The sequence below is a fragment of the Rattus rattus genome, chromosome 3 (assembly GCF_011064425.1).
Source record: "Rattus rattus isolate New Zealand chromosome 3, Rrattus_CSIRO_v1, whole genome shotgun sequence".
NCBI classification, from domain to species: domain Eukaryota; kingdom Metazoa; phylum Chordata; class Mammalia; order Rodentia; family Muridae; genus Rattus; species Rattus rattus.
The window spans coordinates 125,878,857-125,897,782 of record NC_046156.1 but is presented as its reverse complement, the minus strand read 5'-3'; the positions used below and the strand labels follow the sequence as shown (position 1 = coordinate 125,897,782).

General features: G+C 42.7%; 1 protein-coding gene across 2 annotated transcripts; it reads left to right on the top strand.

Moving 5' to 3' along the window:
- Nucleotides 1-3,224: 3,224 nt before the first annotated feature.
- On the top strand, nucleotides 3,225-18,926 carry Eif5a2 (eukaryotic translation initiation factor 5A2). 2 transcript variants are annotated; one of them, XM_032898574.1, is made up of 5 exons: nucleotides 3,225-3,327; nucleotides 3,915-4,115; nucleotides 4,620-4,724; nucleotides 13,888-14,019; nucleotides 14,570-18,926. In XM_032898574.1, the coding sequence occupies exons 2-5, from the start codon at nucleotides 3,951-3,953 to the stop codon at nucleotides 14,627-14,629; spliced, it is 462 nt and encodes a 153-aa protein (XP_032754465.1). In that variant the 5' UTR covers nucleotides 3,225-3,327; nucleotides 3,915-3,950; the 3' UTR covers nucleotides 14,630-18,926. The 2 variants fall into 2 exon arrangements, with proteins under 2 accessions (XP_032754465.1, XP_032754466.1); XM_032898575.1 differs by having other exon boundaries at nucleotides 3,241-3,327; nucleotides 3,945-4,115; nucleotides 14,570-17,511.

Below are 18,926 nucleotides of genomic sequence, written 5' to 3'. Positions count from 1 at the left end.
GAGGTTCTCTTCTTGTATTCACTGTTGCACCGGATAGTTTTAATGTCAACCCAAGCCAAAGTTGCGTGAGAAAAGGGAAGCTCAATTGTGACACACCCCGGAACAGTGGAGACTGGACTGGCCAGTGGTGCATTTTCTTCATTGATGATTGAGAGAACCCAGCTCACTGTGGGAAACGCCACCTCTGGGCTGGTAGTTCTGGGTACCATAAGAAATCAGGCTGAATACACGTGAAGAGCAGACCAGTAAGCAGCACTCCCCACCATGGCCTCTGCTTCATTTCCTACCTCCAGGTCACTATTGAGTTCCTTTATGATGTTGGGACGTTTAAGCTAAAATAAATGCTCACTTCTCCAAGTTGCTTTTGGTCATGGAGTTTTATCATAGAAATATAAATCGGTATGAGGTCACAGAATAGTTCTGTGGTAGACGTGACAATGTTATTGGGGAGGACTATGACAGCAACTGAACTTTGAGATACAAAAGTCATCTAGTGCTCAGAGCTCAGTGGACTGGTCTATGGGAACCCAAGGGATAAGAAGGCTGACAGTGGAAGTAAGGAGTCTTGGCTTGTAAAGTTTCAGAGGTATCGAAGACTGTCTCAGCACTATTTATATGATATCTTGAGAATAAGACTCTGGCTCTAGTCACCTAGACCTAAATAATCTGATGAGACTAGAACCACTAACACTGAAACCTTTGCCTTGCTGGGTCCACTGAAATTATCTGGGAAGTGTCTCCTCAGGGTCAGCCCTCAGAAGCTATAGTCCAGAGACCATCTAAGCTCATCTCATTCTGGCAGCTGAACTTAGTAGGGTTAAGAGTGTCTCACATGGTACTGATTTTGAAGGTAGGAAGGGGTCATGGAGAACAGCCTAGGCTTGTCACTATAGGAAACCAGGGCAGGCCAGTGGTGAAGGTGCAGGCAAAGGCTCAGTAAAACCATAGTCATGAAGAGGAGTTGAGGTTAGCACCATGTGGCAGGGTCTGAGTCCCTGAAGAGGGCCCATGAGAGGCTATTGGTGCCTCGGGGACTCCGACATTTTAGAGATGCCAAAAACCATAGAACCATCACCAAGAGCAGCAGCAGGTGTGGTGCAGGGCTGACCCTAGGAGCCAAGCTGGGTGTGCTGCAGAAAACAGAGCCAGAAGCGACCTTGGCCCTTGAGAGCCAAGAGGTCACCAGCGGGTCCCAGTTTAAGCACGAAACTTCTCATAATGCTGATTTTTATTTTGCTCTGATTGTGACTATACCCCGGTCCTCCCCACTTGTAAAAACATTTTGATTCTGGTTTCAACTATCGAACTGCACATACATGTTCTTTCCAGTATATTTACTATGCTTGTGAGAGCTTTGATTTCTGGTTTGCACCTTATGCACCCTGTGGGTGATTTCCCTGCTTAAAATGCCCCCAAGTACTATGCTGAGAAGCTCTCTGGTGTTCCTATGCACAAGGTTCTGTTGTGCCAAATAGAGAAGTGTGTAGATAAAATACCTTTAGGCTTACACTGTAGTGCTATCAGCCACACACCCACTGTTAACAAACACATACGAAATGAAGTGCCTCTAATAGAATTAAACATGACAATCACTCATTCACCATGGAGATTTGGCCAAGGGAATCTATAAGGAATCTAGGACTGTGACTCTCCTAGAATCAAGGGCTCAGAATTGGCTACTTTAGTGTTCTAGAGACCTCAGGAGAAGTCACTGTATTTGTTGAATTAAATAGTCGTTTGAGTCCGCATACAAATCTTATGTGAATATGGTGGCAGACAAAGAAGTGATTTCAACTTTAATCCTGACTGACTTTGACGAGCTATATGATTGGGGGCAACTTGCTTCATTGTCCCGGCCTTCTCCCATAATTCAAAAATGAGGATAAGAGTAACTATTAATGATTGGGAAGGTCTGGCTGGGTGTAAGGTAGAGGTGGAAAACAGGGCCGATGACCAAGAGGCACAGAAAATTTTGGAATGCGAAAATATTCTCTATCTTGATTATGGGAGGATAATTGTATATCTGATTTTCTTTTTCAAAACTCGTAGAAAAGCAAACCTTATTTCAAATAAATTCTAACATTAACCTTAGTTTAAACAAAAACTTTAGTAGTCAAGATTAAATAATGGAGATAAAACAGTACACTCTGTAATTCTTTTTTAAGTATTAGCAGCAGTAATAACAACAAAAACAGGGAAAAGTTAGGCAGTGTAAGTAAGGAAAAGCTGAGGGAACTCGGAAGCCTGGAGTTATAATTTGGCTCTTCCATAGAGTAACAAGAGGCGGAGTTTACTTTACGGAAGCCATGTGCTCATTGCTTCTAAACAACACAAGTGAAATGTGTTCTGTATAGACGTATACATGAGTATGAGACTAGATTGGCTTACAAGACAGCAATACCAAATTATTGAACAACACGAACTGCGGTGTGGGGTAGTAAGTTAATTACCTTGATTCTCTCCAAGGTGAGAGATGAAGCTATGATCGGAAAGCACACTTCTCAGGAATCTTTGCCTTTATTCCTTAACAACACAAACCACAACAAAACTCCAAACTCTAGGGCACCTAGATGCCAAGAAGATCAAAGGGCAGCATAAAGTCTCTGGGCACATGGGATTTCCTGCCCCTAGGTACACTGTTGACTCTCCAGGCTGAACCAGCACCTCACCATAGGGCCTCTGGAGTCCTGAGGAACTACAACGCAGAGTCATGAAACAGCACACCACAACTTCGAGCTCCAAGCATGGATTCCAAACCCCCAAGGAGGGCCGCAAGCTGTACCGGAAGCTTGAGTCAAAGTTCCACTCCACCGACACACGGGACTCTTGCAAAATCCGCGGGACTTGAGAGTTTGAAGACCATTAAAGGACAGCATCCATGCACCCGCGTGCTAGAGCCCAGAGCGAGCTACCTGGTCCTAATGGTCGTCCCCAAGGTCAACTGGGCCCCGAACTGAACATAAGGATGCATCCCGCCCGGGTACTCAGCGAAGCTTCAAGCAGTCGACTGCAGGCAGCTCTGCACGCCGGAAGTGCACTAATCCGCAGCACGTGGGGTTGCCAGGGCGAGCTTCACGTGACTGGGCGGGACCTCAGAAAGCCTCGAGCCAATGGAAGATCTGGAGGCGGGGCCTGTGGCGGGCCGGGGCCTATCCCGGAAGTGTAGCCGCGGCGGGGCGGGCCTGGGCGGGGCGGGCCGGGGCGGGGAGCCGGGTGTGGGAAGCGTGGCGGCCCCGCCCCGTCTCCTGGACCAGCCGCGGCCGCCAGCGCCGCCGCAGCCGCAGGGACCGGGCGGACGCAGCAAAGGCGTGCGGTGCGGGCCGGAAGGTGAAGACTAGGGGCCGGGCCGGCGGGGCGGGGGACGCAGCTGGTGATGCTGGGGTCCGGGCGAGGGAGGAGGAGATGCTTGGGAACCAGAAGGCAGACAAGCGCGGGACCGCTGAGCTCGGGCCCTTCGCCACTGGGCCGAACCGGGATACCAGGGCGGCGCCGCTGCGGGTCCTAGGCGCGCTGAGGGCCAGGTGCAGCCGGCCGGGTGCTCGTGTCCCAGTCTTTCCCGGACCTGCGGCCTGGCTGATGCCTTGGCAGTGGGGATGGGGTGGAGGGTGGCACCGGGCCCGGCAGCCCGGCGCAGAAAGGTCGCGGCACTTCTTGTGGTAGGGTGGTGGGGACCGGCCCAGCGCTGCTGTCGCCTTCACTCTCCGGCGAGCTCTTCTGCGGCTTCCCTCCCCACCTCCCACCAAGGGCTGGAAAAGTTTTCAGAGGCCTGAATGGCAAAGTATACACCACTCAGAGTGGGTGTCCTATAATGCCAAAATAACGGGCTAGTGATGCTCGGCTTGTTATCCGTCTTCAAAATGAGACGTACCCGCCTGCATGCCCGTTATTAAAAAGCAAACAAACTTTTCGCATAGTTCCCTCAGAAAAACCACACATCTCCCCAGCCCACCATGGCAGACGAAATCGATTTCACTACTGGAGATGCAGGGGCTTCCAGCACTTATCCTATGCAGTGCTCAGCCCTGCGCAAAAACGGCTTCGTGGTGCTCAAAGGGCGTCCATGCAAAATCGTGGAGATGTCAACTTCCAAGACTGGGAAGCATGGTCATGCCAAGGTAAGCGCTTCCAGGTCACTCTTTGGCTTCTTGGATAAGATCCTATGTGTTCCATTCTACATCATAAGGTTTCTATATTTAAAATAACTTTTTTCTTCCCTTGGTCTCTTGAATGATCAGGCACTACTCCCAATAAAACTCTCCTTTAATTGGTCCCTTAGAATGTCTCATTAACTGGAAACTAAAACTTTTTTGAATCCTGGTGCTCTAAAACGTCTTGTTTCATTGAAACAAGCCTGTTCTTATAATTCTAAGAGACTTGGTTTTCACTTTCTGTGGACTCTCGTAATTGAAGCGCTGAGATGTGTAGTGTGTTGGGAGTTGGATGCCATGAAACTGTTCTGGTTTGGGGTACTTACTGAATCTCAGTTCTGTGCCACTGCAACTTTTTTAAAGAAAGTGAGACGACCTTGGAAAGAGGTGAAAGGGTCCATTACAGTCAGCGTCGGGAGTGACATAGCTGATAGAGATTAAACATGTTCCTGCCCTTCTCACCTCTCTTAGGTACACCTTGTTGGAATTGACATTTTCACTGGCAAAAAATATGAAGATATTTGTCCTTCCACTCACAACATGGATGTTCCAAATATTAAGAGAAATGATTATCAAGTAAGTACTGTTTTCCTGAACAGTGTTTCAGAAGTGTGTAAACACCCTCCTTAGTAGTAGTTTGACAAGAGTAGTTTTATAGAGTACATTCCTTACCAATTACTAGACTCCACTTATCTTACAGATTAGAGGAATAGTGTTTTGTTTTGTTCTGTTTTTAATACTTTGTGCCTTTTTGTTGTGAACTAGGGGACCATATATCTCAGGCTGTCCTTGAACTCAGTATTCATCCAAAGATGATCTTCAGTTTCTGACCCTTCTGCCTCTGCCTATGAGTGCTGAGATTATCCACTGCATCTTCGTGCCTGGCTATCCTGTACTGGAGGTCAAACCCAGGGCCTTGCGCATGCTTTAGGCAAGCAACCTACAGCTGAGCTATCTCTCTAGCCGATATTCCTGCATTTTAAAAATGTTGTATTGGACCAGTGAGATGGCTTAGTTAGGTACTTTCTGTCAAGCCTGACTCTAGAGCTCAATTCCAGAAAGAGAGAACTGTTCTTCACATGTGAGCTATGAAACACACATACCCGCATACGAACATTCACTAGATAAACAAGTGTAAGTAGAAATTTTAAATGTAGCATCTAGAGGCAGAAGAACCAGAAAGATTTAAGGAGGTTGGTATCAACTGCATTTACTCAATAACTTATAATGTAAATTTGTAATGTAAAAACAATGTAAACATATTTTTCTAGTTTTAATTTGATGAATAGTTTTATATTTTCACAGTGCCAATTAAATTCTGTATTCTGTATTAAATCTGTAAAAATTTAGAATAATTTGATACTTATATCAAACACCAAAGAAAGTGACATTTTGAGTCAAGTGGATCTGGGCTTGGAACTGGTTCTGGCACTCTCTGGCTAGATGGTCTTTTACAAAGTATTTGTCTTCTCTAAACTCTGCCTTTCCATCTACAAATCAGAGTGACATGTGGGTTGGATGTGCCCATAAGTAGATGTGCATAACAAGTTCTTGTTCTGCTTCATGTATCCTATATCAGAATCCTACTTTCATTATTCTTAGATCACTGGCTTTAGATGTGGTGCATAGTAGGTGCTCAGTAAACACTAGTTAAATACACCTTTATTCAATGTAGCACTGCGTAAGATTAACATGTCAGATTAAGGTAAGTATAGAATTTACATTGGTCAAAATGGGCTTCTTTTCTCATCCTGATTTGTGAGCTCTTAGTATTCATTATATTCAGTAGTTTTTATTCCACACTTCTACCTGTTGGATGTTTCAGCAGGCTACATCAGAGTTCACTATTATTACCAAATTAATGAACCATTGATTGAGGACTACTTGGTTTGGATTTTATGTGGATATTTCATAAGGCCCCAGCATACTCAGCTCCTGTGCAGAGGTGAAGCACGTTCAGTCTAAAACAATGCCCACCACAGATTAGCCTCGGGCAGAAGGAGCATTAAAGATTGCCATCCTGTCTCTGTCTCAGATTTTAGTTTTGTCATGTGAGTCTTTTATTCTCATTTTAAATTTTCCTTGTTCTGTGGTTGAGGTGTTTGGTGCCTTCTCGGGCATGCACCCAAGAAGGCGCCTTGCTTAGTTTGTTCCAGTCCCAACCCTGGAAGTCCACATGGCAGAGTGGATAGCCATGGATAGTGACGGTCAGGCTGCTGGACCTAGGTCTCTGCTTTGGGACTTACTATGGTGTGACCTCGGCTGGCCAGTTATTTGACCTTTCTTGTCTCTTTTACTTCATAAAATTGGGACGTGGAATCAAAGCTCTCACAGGTTTGTCCGAGGCTCCTGGAAAGGACTAAGGACTGCAGCCTCCCTCTTCAGAATGGCCAGCAGATATTCATTTCTGGTCACTCGTTTAGAACCAGTCCTGTGAGCTTCCTGGTTTATTTATTATGCTCTGGTGATCTTCACTCTTCTATCCATGTGCCTTTGTTAAATCCTTGCTTCTGTTATTATCTGGCTACGTGCAGTTCCTTTGCATCTGCTGAATTCAGTATTTTGAGTGCCAGTTTGGCAGCCAGCCAAAGTGGATTGTGAACATCTATTCATTTTAATAATTTAAAAAATAAAAGAATTGGGAGAAAAATATGTTAATATTTACAGATGTAATTTGTATATACTTAAAATAAGTTCAGGATACAAGAAAGTGTGTCTCCTGACTCCCATTCAAGATTGGCTCAGATTCGAATTGCTAATTTTCATTAGTTTTCTCAAAAGAAGTTATAATTGTCTGGGGCTCTGTGGTAGTATAAAATAGAAAATGATTTCAGACCCTTGGAGGGAGTTCCCAATTTGTTAAATGAGAAATGGCTTGTTTGGCTTCTTCTTTGGAATCATATTTTTTTTTAATGTCTGTACTGCTGTACACTTAACTCCAAATTCAATCTTTTCTGGATCTGCTGCACTTTTATCTGTCGTTTGAAGCCCACTCCTCACAGGGAAAACTGCTTAGTATAGGAAATAGAAAGTGCGTTACAGATCTTCAGGTGATCAGTGGATTGCCAGAGCTATGACTTTTAAATCCAGATTATACATTTATTTTACCTAGTATATTTGTGTGCCTGCATGCACACATACCCATGTGCACACATGCACACACGTGTGGAAGTCAGACACTGTGTGTGTGTTTGTGTGCGCTCGCGTGCGTTAGTGGGCACACACACATGTGAAGGTCAGACACTTAGTGTGCCTGCATGTACACACACACATGTGGAGGTCAGAGGCCAATTCCTAGGAGTTGGGTCTCACTCCTAGGGATGTAAGTCAAGACATCAGCCTTGTAGTTAAAATAGTAGGAATAAAGAAAATATCGATGCTGTGACTTGCCTGTGCTTTGAGGTCTTTTCATCATTTTAATGTGTTTGTGAATATCTCATGTTCTTCATAGAACCATTCTTTCTCTGGGAATGGAAAACCACTAAACCAGAAGAGCCCCATATTTTAGGGAGAAGCAGCAAATGCGCTACAGGACAACAACAGAAAAGCCATGATAGGTTGCAACGTCAGTGTGTTCTACTTACAGGAAAAAGAGCAGCATGTAATATACTGTAATCTGTAATACAGAACCCTAGGCCCACACACTACCCAGCAGGTGCCATAAATGAGTCTTCAAGGTCAGTCTAGTAGGCAAGTTTTGGTAGAGGTGGAATTTGTGAACCATTGACGTCTTAGGGCAGCATCTTATGTTTCATCACTTTGCCTGTAAACAAGTATTTTATTCAGAAAATAAGTGCCATAACAGAGAGGAGGCATACTCTAATCCCTGGTGGAGGTTTAGCAGAAGCACCACAGGCAGGAAAAGCAAAGCCATGTGTAGACTGGGTCTACTGCAAGAAGTGAGGCCCCCTGCTTCTGCAGTGGGATCAGGTACTAGCTGTTCCTGCAGGGAAAAGCTGCCACACCAGGACCCTGTATCACTCCCTCTGTGAGGCTCTTCCTGCTCTGTCAGCCTTAGTGAAAGAAAGCTGTGTCATTGAGCCTGCTGAGTGGTTGAGGCAGCAGTAACAGAAAGTTGAATGTCACTCACTACCTTTTTATCTAATGGAGAGTCTCACATGTATAGCTGGCACCCACCAGTGAACATCTGCTAACATTTGGAAAGGTCTGTGCACACGCCACTACCCTGGACCTCACTCACAATTTCTGTGGCGTGGTTTTTCAGCATCCTTGACTTTCCAACCCAGCTCTTGACTCTTTGCCCATAGTCAGTAGAAATCCACATGGTACAGTTTCCCCTCCCCCCCACCATTTCTCACAGCCCTCTCTGCATGGTCCCTCATATTATACATAGCAACTAGAAACCATTCTGACATTGTCTTACAGTCAACTAGCCAGGGAGAGTTCTCCATCAGGCCATTGGTGTAAGTTCCAGGGGAGAAGTGGTCAGCATGGGAGAAAGTGCTTTCTGAGTCTAGGCCATATATCAAGCTATCAGTGCTTTAGGACCCGCTCACGTCATCTCATGTATGTTCTTCCCACATGCTGATGACATGTATCATGCACACCCAACAGAGTGACTTGCCGGGTCAGAATACACCCCAGCTGATGGTATCTTATTACTTAGGTGATATAATAATGTTGAAGAATTCACTGTATCAGGGACTGGTAACTTCTGGGAGGTAGCTAAAGAGTGCTGGGGAAGCAGGCAAACCAGGACAGAAAGAAGTCTGACCTTGGCCGCACAGTGATGGACTAGAATGTGTATCCACTCGTAGTGATAATCTTCCCATGCAGTTTGTAGTGTATTAATAATACAAATACGGGCAAAAGGAAAAACCACCCTTCCCATCATCCCCATCTCTATGTTGTTCTTCTTCTAGGCACATCACTGGCAGGGCCTGTAGCTACTCTGGTGCTCCCCTCCCCCCACCCTTCCTGTTTTCCCTCTTTCTCGGCCCTCTGTGCCTCGCAGCAGCTAGTAGTTTCCACGCTCCCACTTTCTAGAATCCTGCATCCTTTTGTTCCCATTTTACTGTTTCATTTTGTTATTTCTGTGTGTGTGTATGTGTGTGTGTGTGTGTGTGTGTGTGTGTGTGTGTGTGTGTGTGTGTGCATTCATGCACACTTGTGCCATGGTTAGAGTCAGCTCTCCCTCCACCATGGGGGTTACAGGAATCAAATAGGTCACCAGGCTTCTGTAACAAGCACTCTTACCTGCCGAACATTCTCACCAGCTAGACTTTACCCTTTTTGTGAGAATTTTCTAAGTTTCAAAATCCTGTATACAGATCAGCCAGATTTGATGCTTATCAATGTGTGACAAATCCTGCCTTATCTGTATCCCAGTCCTTTGAAAAACATTTTACTTATTCTTTGGTAATGTCATACACTAATGCAATGGAGTTAGATGATATCCACTCCCTCTCCTCCAATTCCTCCTGGGCCCACCCCTTCCACAGCTCCTCCCATTCACATCTCCTTCCATAGGTAGGTAGGTAGGCAGGTAGGTAGATAATGATGATGGATGAATGGATAGATGGATGGATGTTAATAGGTAAGTAAATACATAGATGATAGATAGATAGATAGATAGATAGATAGATAGATAGATAGATAGATAGAATATTGTATATATATAATTATGTTAGTGCTGCCACAAACACATGACATAGGGCACCATCCATAGGAGTATGGGAAATCAAGGTCCACCCTGCTAAAGAAAACTGGCTTTCTTCTCCCTAGTGGCCATCAGCTGGCTTCTCAGTTAGAGGTGGGCCTCATGAGTTCTTTGGGCTAGAGTGTCGATGAATTGATGGTGTGCAGATCTTGCACGAGAAACCAGAGCTGCTGTGAGTCCCTGAATGCAAGGCTCTTTTTGCCCAGATGACACTATTTCACACAGCAGTCATCCCAGATAGCTGGCTCTTACAGTCTTTTCTTCCTCTTCTGTAACATTGCCTTATTGGTATGGTTGTTTGTTTTTGAGATAGGATCTCTTCAGGTACTAAGGTTAGCCTTGAACTTACAAACCTCTAGGTACCTCCCAGGTGTCAGGATTAAAGGCATGTGCTACTATGCTGGCATGTATCCCACATTTGCTATTTCTTCATATGTGCTCTTCCTCTTTGTTATTTTGAAGCAAATCTCAGATACTTACCATTTTACCTCTATTTTATTTTATGTCTCCAAGGGCTAAGGGCTGTGAACAAAGCCAGACACACTATCAGAGCTAAAACATTGTTAGCTCCTGGAGAGTGCCCCGTCATTCTGACAGTTTCCTAATTGTTCTCTATTGCTTTTTGGGAGTATGGTAGCTACTGGTTCTACTTTATAGTGAATTAAACTAATGCAGACCTAAATAAGGTCTACACAATGAAGTTGATGTATAGTGCTTTTGACTCTGTGTTCTGCAATTTCTCTCACATGCACTGAGTTCTGTCTTATCCCCCTCCCCTCCTTGTTAGCTCGCTGCAGTGTCTGAGTGAAGAGACTGGATCATTTGTTCTGTAGACTTTCAGGGTCTAGATGTTACTAACTAACTGCACGTCCTCACCGTCTCCACAACCCTCCTCTGTCTTTCTAAGACGGACAGTTCAGAGTCAGATTAGCTTTTGTTTCCTTCTTTGTGGTTGTTGCTTACGTAGGGCTACTCCACAGTTGAAGTTCTATACACCTATCAGGTATTAGGTAAATTAATCTTACTTTTCTTGGGGTTTGTTTTTAGTTTTGTTTTCCAGACAGGTTTTCTCTGTGTAGCCCTGGTTGCTCAAACCCAGGCAGGCCTCAAACTCAGATCCACCAAACCCTGCCTCCAGGAGTTGGGATTAAAGGGTCAAGGGCATGCAACCCCCATAGAATCTCGCTTCTTTCTGTAAGGTTATTACACACACATCATTGCCTCACTCCACTTAGAGGAAACAAAGAACGTTTCTTTGAAAGCCAGACTGCTGCTATGGAAACTCTTCATCTGTTGTTATGCTTTTACCTCTAGGACCTGGTCGTGTATCTCCTGAGTACATTCTCATGCATGTGTATATACATACATAAATACTTCCCTCTGCCTGTCATTCTCGCTTTTTTTTTTTTTTTTTTTTTTTCCCAGAGGCTGGGGACCCAACCAGGGCCTTGCGCCGCTAGGCAAGCGCTCTACCGCTGAGCTAAATCCCCAACCCCTCCTCTGCCTGTCATTATCAGAGATTTTAATATTTAAAAAAAATGTATGTGTGCATGCACATACATGTGTGCAAAAAGGGCCATATACATATATGGTGATATAACTTTGAGGTCAAGAAAACTTACAGGAGTTCTTTCTCCTTCTACTGTGTAAATCCTAGACATTGAAGTCAAATCTCCGGCCTTGGCAGTAAGTTCTTTTACCCACTGAAGCATCTCACCCTCTCCCGCTATCAGTTGTGAGAAGACAGGTTCCAGGACCCACTGAAGTCAGTGACAGTTTAGTATGAACTCAGCAGCAACACACCTGAGATTCAGTACATTATCTTTGTCATGATATTGATTTATGGGTTGTTTTCTTACTGGCCTTGGGAACTTGGTCATGCTAATTCCTGAGTCCTTTGGAATGTACCTAGTCCATAGTCATGATAGTTCCTCATACTCTAGTAAACAGCTCGTTCCGGGTTCCTACTCTGGATGTGAAATCTCCTATTTTCCCAAGTAACCCTCCATTATTTTAGTAAGACCTTCCAGTAAAGAAAAGGTGCTGCACTCTAGTACCATGCTGGTCAAGAGTCTGGTACACCCACTGTGTGAGTTCTAGTCCCAAAGGCTGTGTGGAAAGATGGAATTCTGCACAAAACATACTTGAGACTTAACAGTAACACAATTGGCTCCTTCCTTCTATTTTAAGAGCAAGAGTTATATTTAGACTATAAAGATCTTGCAGGTACCACCCTAGTAGTCAGTTGGTCAAAGTTAGCATCACCATTAGTGGGATACATACATTTGCCTCCGGATGTGATTGGTACTCTGAGGACAGAGGTACTCTGTCATCTAGATAGCATTTCGTCCAATTACGCATTCCATGAATTATAAGGCAACAAGGCAGATCCAGACTGAGAGACAGTTTGTAAACCAAGTGAGTATCAACGCCTTGAAAGACAGGATGATCAAACTGCTCCACAGAAAAAAAAATACAACCCACGTGACAGCACTAAGCCACAGGTGTCATCCAGGAGCAGGAGCAGAACAACTGGCACATTTGAAAATGAATACTAGATTAGTTTGAAAACTTGCGTAAGAGTGTGTCCCCATTCTTGGGGTAACCACACTGTAAAATTTATATCTGAAAAACCATGATCAGTGAAGCGGTGCTGATGCTGGAGCACTCTGACACTCCTCCTAGTTGGTCTGCTGCCTTACACTGCTCTGGTCGGCCACATCAGGGCCCATGTCTCATTCCCTTATATGCACTAGCAGCCTAGTCTCTCGGAATTGTAGGTACACTGATGGTGAGGACTTGCTGTTTTCCTCACTCCTAAATAAAAGAGTTGTTCAAGGGGCTGGAGACACAGCTCAGCAGTTAAGAGCAGGGACTGCTATTCTGCAGGACCTAAGTTCGATTCCCAACCCTGTGTGTAACTGTCTCCAGGGGATCTAGGCACTTTGACCTCTGTGACCTACGCACATACAGACACAGATGCACCCACAGCTACACACAAATAGGAAAACTAATTTTTTTAAGCGTTTTATATATAAGAAAATATGCTTTCTGCAGGATAGATCATGACTGGGTTTGTTTCATTACTACCATAAGATAAGCTCATATCACTACTACCCCTTCCTGAGGGTCTATAGATGGTCCCTGAGCAGTAGTGGAGGGAGAGACATTTTCTTCTGTCATATAGCCACTGAGAAAGTGTCCAGGATCCTATTAAAAATCCTCACCTCTGCTTCCATAAGCAACTCTAGTGAAACTTATCAGGTCACCAAAAAATAAAGAAAAGATAAAAATAGAAGACTCACTAATGGAGATCAGCTGCAGAGGATGGTAGTGTGGGTAAATAGCAAAATACATACTATATATGTATAGAATATATATAATGTATATATACTACATATATGGAAATGTTTTTAAAAATCTGTTAGCAGTAGCCTGAAAACCAAAAGTTCTTACTTCACCTTGCTTGTAATGAAATTATAAAATGTATAACTGTAATAGTGAAAAACTAATTTATGCCCACTAACTAGAAAATTTGCTCACAGTATATTCATGCATGTGTGTGGTGGTAAAAGGAAGATAGGTTTATATTCTCTGATTTGGAAAATTTTTAAAGCATTTTAAAACTCAGTGAAATACATGACTTTTCTTAAGAATAGCTCTGTGTATATCATATATGTGAATATAAATACCTTGTCAGTGCGGAGGGAGAGGGAGGAGACTGGTACCAGGAAGTGAGGTATACATCTCTTCTAGGAATAGCCCATATCCTGCATTTTCCTGTTTGTTTGGTTTTTTCTCTTGTTTGTTTGAAATAGGGTCTCACTATTTAGTCCTGGCTTTCTGGCTTGGAGATTACAGTATAGACCAGGCTAGCCTCTGTGTCCCTAATGCTAGTACTAAAGGCTTAAGCTGTGTTAGCATTTTTAAATGCCACAAATCTGTTAATGTATTGATGTTTTCTTATCCAAACTAATATGTGTTTCAGTTGAGCTGTGTAAACATCACATCAAGGTGGATATGATCTAATCAGTACGCCCCTGTAATTTCTTCTCGTAGCTCATATGCATTCAGGATGGTTACCTTTCCCTGCTGACAGAAACTGGCGAAGTCCGTGAGGATCTCAAGCTGCCAGAAGGTGAACTGGGCAAAGAAATCGAAGGGAAGTACAATGCAGGTGAAGATGTGCAGGTAAGGCCATGGGGAGGCTGTGTCTCAGAGCCATTGCATACATCTCGGGCCCTGATAAGTTAGCATGAAAGACTGCACACAGGCTTCAGCTTCCTGGTGCCCCTCTGCTTTGACGGGTCTGTCTTTCTCTCTGTGCCTTGCTGTATGTGTGCTTCCTCACCTTCAATAAAAGGATTCTTTGTCTCTAAACATGCACAAACACATTATATAAATTTCAAAAACTGAACTGGAACTTCAGACCACTGCTGAAATGTTGAAGGGATCTCTACACTCTTAAAGACCTGTGACCAGAGAAGACAGCAAGTTTGGGAGGTGCTGTTGTTGGTTGGTTTGTTTTCTTTCTTCTGGATTGACGGGGCACTCCATATTGTTTGGGAGACCCACCCATGAGTTTAAGAAATAGGCAGGCAGACGGGGAGGAGAATTCTGTGGATTGCACCTTTCCCAATTCAACATAAAAGGTTCACAAGTCAAGTACACCATGTTTAGTGAACACATCTTTCCTGTGTATGACCTCCTCAGTAACTCTGCCTGCCCTCTCCCCTTCTAGGTGTCCGTCATGTGCGCCATGAGTGAAGAATACGCTGTAGCCATAAAGCCCTGCAAATAGGCAGGGCCCTGAGCACAAGCAGGTCCACTGGGTCTGGATCTAGTTGTCCCAAAGCTATGGCCTTCATAAGCAACCTCATGTTTGTTTTTGTTATGTTTTTATTGTTTTAAAAATGTGCTGGCTTAGGTTTGCAGGCAGTTAGTAAGTTTAAATGAATATACCAAGATGTATAATTTTATAAGTATCTTTCCTATAACACTCCTGTGGTTTTCATCATGTGACCATAAGACACAAATACAACAGCTTCAGTAATGTCACTTGTCTGAGCAAATCACTCCTGAACTTAAGTGGTTAACAAACCAGGGTTTAAAGTCAGCAATGTAGCAGCTAGTGGAATGGAAGTGCCATGCTTTTCAGCCAAATTGCTTTGTGCTGATTTCAGACTTAATATCCAGAGTCATAGATTATAAAATGGTCTGTGTGACAAACACACATCTTGAAACAACTCTTTTTATCATTCTCTTGGTGGCCAGGTGTCCCATGTATTCCCTTCATCATGTTTTTCTGTGCCAGGTTGGTGATGACAGACATACAGGGAACATGGAGGGAACAGAACTGCTGAGTAAGTCTGAGCAAGTTCACCCAGTGGAGAAGAAGACCAGGGTAGAGGCAAAGCAGGGGTTAACGCTGTAGCTTTTATTGAAGACCTTTTAATCAGCACAGAAAGTGAAGGAGCTCTGGTTGTATTTTTGCTTTTGGCTATGTCCCAGCCTCTGCCTCAGCACAGCAGTGACCTTTGCAGAGACACTCACTACTTCCAGCCATAATGCTTAAGTGGTCATGGTGTTGGTAACCCAGCCCTTCCAGCAATTTTTTAAGTAATTTGTTTTTAACATTAGACTGAAATTAGGAATTTTTAAGTTGATTTGGAATTCCTGACTTTGATTTGTTAAATATGTGCACACTTCTCTAAAGTGATAGGTGTGAACCATGGAAGAAAGATTACCTTATGTGAAAACTAGCTTAAGTGTGTGCATACCTTATATCTCTTGGGACTTGGTTCTTTACTGATGTGAAATATAAGTAGGAAAGGGTTCTGTGACCTGGATTGTTTTGCTGCGTCGTAGGTAATGCCCCTCCATTCTGTTTAGACTTTTGGATCGTGTGTAAATTGTGTCTAAAATTGTAGACATAGTTGTAGGCTTGTGAGGAACAGACAAAATCACAATCATGGCATTGGAGCACAACTTAGAGCAAAATTCCTCTGAACAACACCTCAATTCTCTGAGGCTGGCTCTCCTCTCAGGTCCCTTTCTCGTGTCTGGACTCTTTGTTCCCATCTAGAAAAAATGTGTGACAAGGTAACTCATCTAATGAGCAACTTGAAATAGCATTACAAATGGAAGATCCCAAGATTTTAGTTGCTTAATTTGTATGCAGTTTTAAATCTTGTCTTGGCCTCCACAAACCAATCCAGAGAAGCAGCAAGATACAGTACGAGACGTGCCAGGAAGAGGTGTCTAAAGCACAAGAACATTGAAGTTGTCGCCAGTTGACTTTAGTGTGACCCTTTAGCTTTTGCACGTGCAAAGCACAATTAGGAATTAGGCTGAATTCTTCCCAGGTATCTGCTCTGTGCTGCTTTAGATTTCTGCTGTTAGGATGTGTTCCTGGCAGTGCCGCTTGACGGGGTACGTAGGAATTGCAGGAAGTTATTTCTCTCTGCTCTTCTCTGGTCATTGGCTGGCTAGTAAGTAGCCACACTGGTGTTTTGATTTCATATTCTTCAGGAGTAGCATGCCCTTTTCCTTCCTAACTTATCAAACTCCACATGCACCTCTATTTTTCATTGTAGTGTACATATAAATTAGAGCAATGTACCTCTAGCTCCATACCTTGAATGGCAAAAGCTACTTAGGCCTAAGTATTTCATTTTAAATACTATATAAGTGTATATACTCCAACATGTAACTATAGATTTTAAAGATACAGGACTGTTTATTTTCACATAAGTCAGTAGATGTTTCTCTTAAAGCATAATATTTCATTTAGTAAAGCTTTATAAATTATATTAAAGGGAAGCAGGAAACATGTATTTTTTAACAGAAATTGCTTCTTTTGACATCAGAGAAATGCTAAGAGTTGATTACAAGTATTTGTTGTACTCGTAGCAGATCTCCAGTTTCCCAGGCACCATGTTGAGAACGGAGTTCATTCAGACGTCACCACATGTCTGTGTCTGTACATGTGTGTTTCTTTCTTTGCCATGTAGACAGTATTAACAGGTTGAGCATTTTTGTTCTAGAATAACAGCTTAATTTCCACCATGAAGACTTTGCCACACTGGTACAATTGTGTGCCCTCTGACATAGGTCAGACCTTTTTGGCTTTGACTTGGTCTTTGCATCCTTCATGCCTCCTGGGGGCTGTCAGTCACTTGAAGTGGTTACCAAGCTCTTGACTCTGTTCCCCTTCATAGTACAGATTTCTATGCCAGTGCTTGATATCAGTGACCAAAACTCTCGCAGCCAGACGTGATATCTTTAAGAACACGCTGCATGCGATGTTTAGAAAATCTGGGGATACATGCTTTTCACTAGTGCACAGTGTGAGTGTGTGTATAAATACACATAGCTTTGTTCATTTCTCAAAGTCCTTCCAACTATTAAATGTACTGTAGTCTGGTAGTGCCTCAAATGTTGGTTTGATTTTTGTGTTTTTTTAATTTATAAGTTTTCCAGAATTTGTTTTTGACTTTTAAGGCTACTCGACTAGATTGTTTCTAGTTGAGCTGGAATTCAAATGCATTGTTCTCAGGGCTGTTTGTGCTAGGAGCTGAAGTGTCATTATTTAAAGATAGCTGCCTACAAATATATTGCAAGTTTTTCCCACGTCATGATACTGTAATACATACAAATAAAAATTCTTAGTAAAACATTTAAGCTGTCTGGTAAGCATTTTTTTAAAATGGGAGCATTAGTAGCAGCTGTACTGGAATCTTGCTGTAGCTTACTCTAGAGTAAAATCCCAGGGGTCTTTCCACTGGAGCCCTGTCCTTAGTGATATATCTGAGAGCATGTTTCTGGCATGGACGCCAAAGAGTGTTTTGGAGCTAGACATTGAATCTGTGTTCTCAGACACATTCAAGAGCAGACAGGAAATTCCGTACTGTTTTGGGTATCTGAAAATGTTTACATGCTGAATCCACACTTGCTATGAGAAAATATGGATGTCTAGTATAAGATCAAAGCTATCAAGGCATATTTCCACAGACAGTATACTATACTGACATGAACTTTTAAATCTTCTAATATTTAAGTAGAATATATCATAGTTCTTAAGCCTTTTTTCTGTTAACATTTCGATGAATAAGAGGCAACAAAGACTTTTTTTAAATCTATGGTAGACAAATCTTAAAATTGAATCTATTAACTTAAATCTGTGAAATGCATTCTCTGAATTGGACAAACAACATTATTATTTGATTGTAGAGGGAACATTGGGTCTTAGCTTATGGAGCACAGATGTTCTGTGGAAACAGGGTTTGAAGTCACTATGTAATTTAATTTTTCCATTAACCCAAACACTGACTTAACTACCAAGTGAGATCACACACCTGAAAGGAGCTGTAGATATCTAATAAATATGTTTTCTTCATGTGGAGGACGCATTGTAGGGCAGTGTGCAAAAGGCCATCACCTGCTATAAACATAATCATTGCCAAACTTTTCCATCACTGCTCTTGACACTTAAACCAGGCCTGGGCCTATCTACAGTAACAAGGGAGATTCTTTTCTGTAGATGAAGTTTTTAGAAACCATTTCCAGATGCTGGCGGGATTTGGTCATCTTAGTTTGAAACTGTACTTTTAAAAACACTGGATACTGAACTATTAAGCAATGTCTAAAGAGCCTGTGAGAGATTGTGGCTGTGCTCTCTTAAGCTGATTCTTTATTGTGGTTATTCTACTACAAGTAAGCAGTCATCGTTACTACAAGGACTGCTCACATTACTATCTCTAACCACGATAAACAAATGACTGTTTCCCTATTCTCATCTACTCTTCCCCCTCCCTAGAAGAAAACAGATCAAAGGACATTGTCTAATCCATTGGCACTTTGTTAGGATTATTTTTTGTCTTAAATATAGGATACTTATTGAATTTACTTGCAAATGTTTTGTTAAAACTTTAAAATTATAATAAGTTCTGAATATTATAATTGTACGTTTTACATTTCAAAAGTAAGTAACTTTGAATGTTAAATCTCCAGCTATACTAATTTGTTACCTTAAAATATATGTCTGTTAACTTCATGTTATATTAAATGAAAATAAACTTAACAGTACACAATTCTTA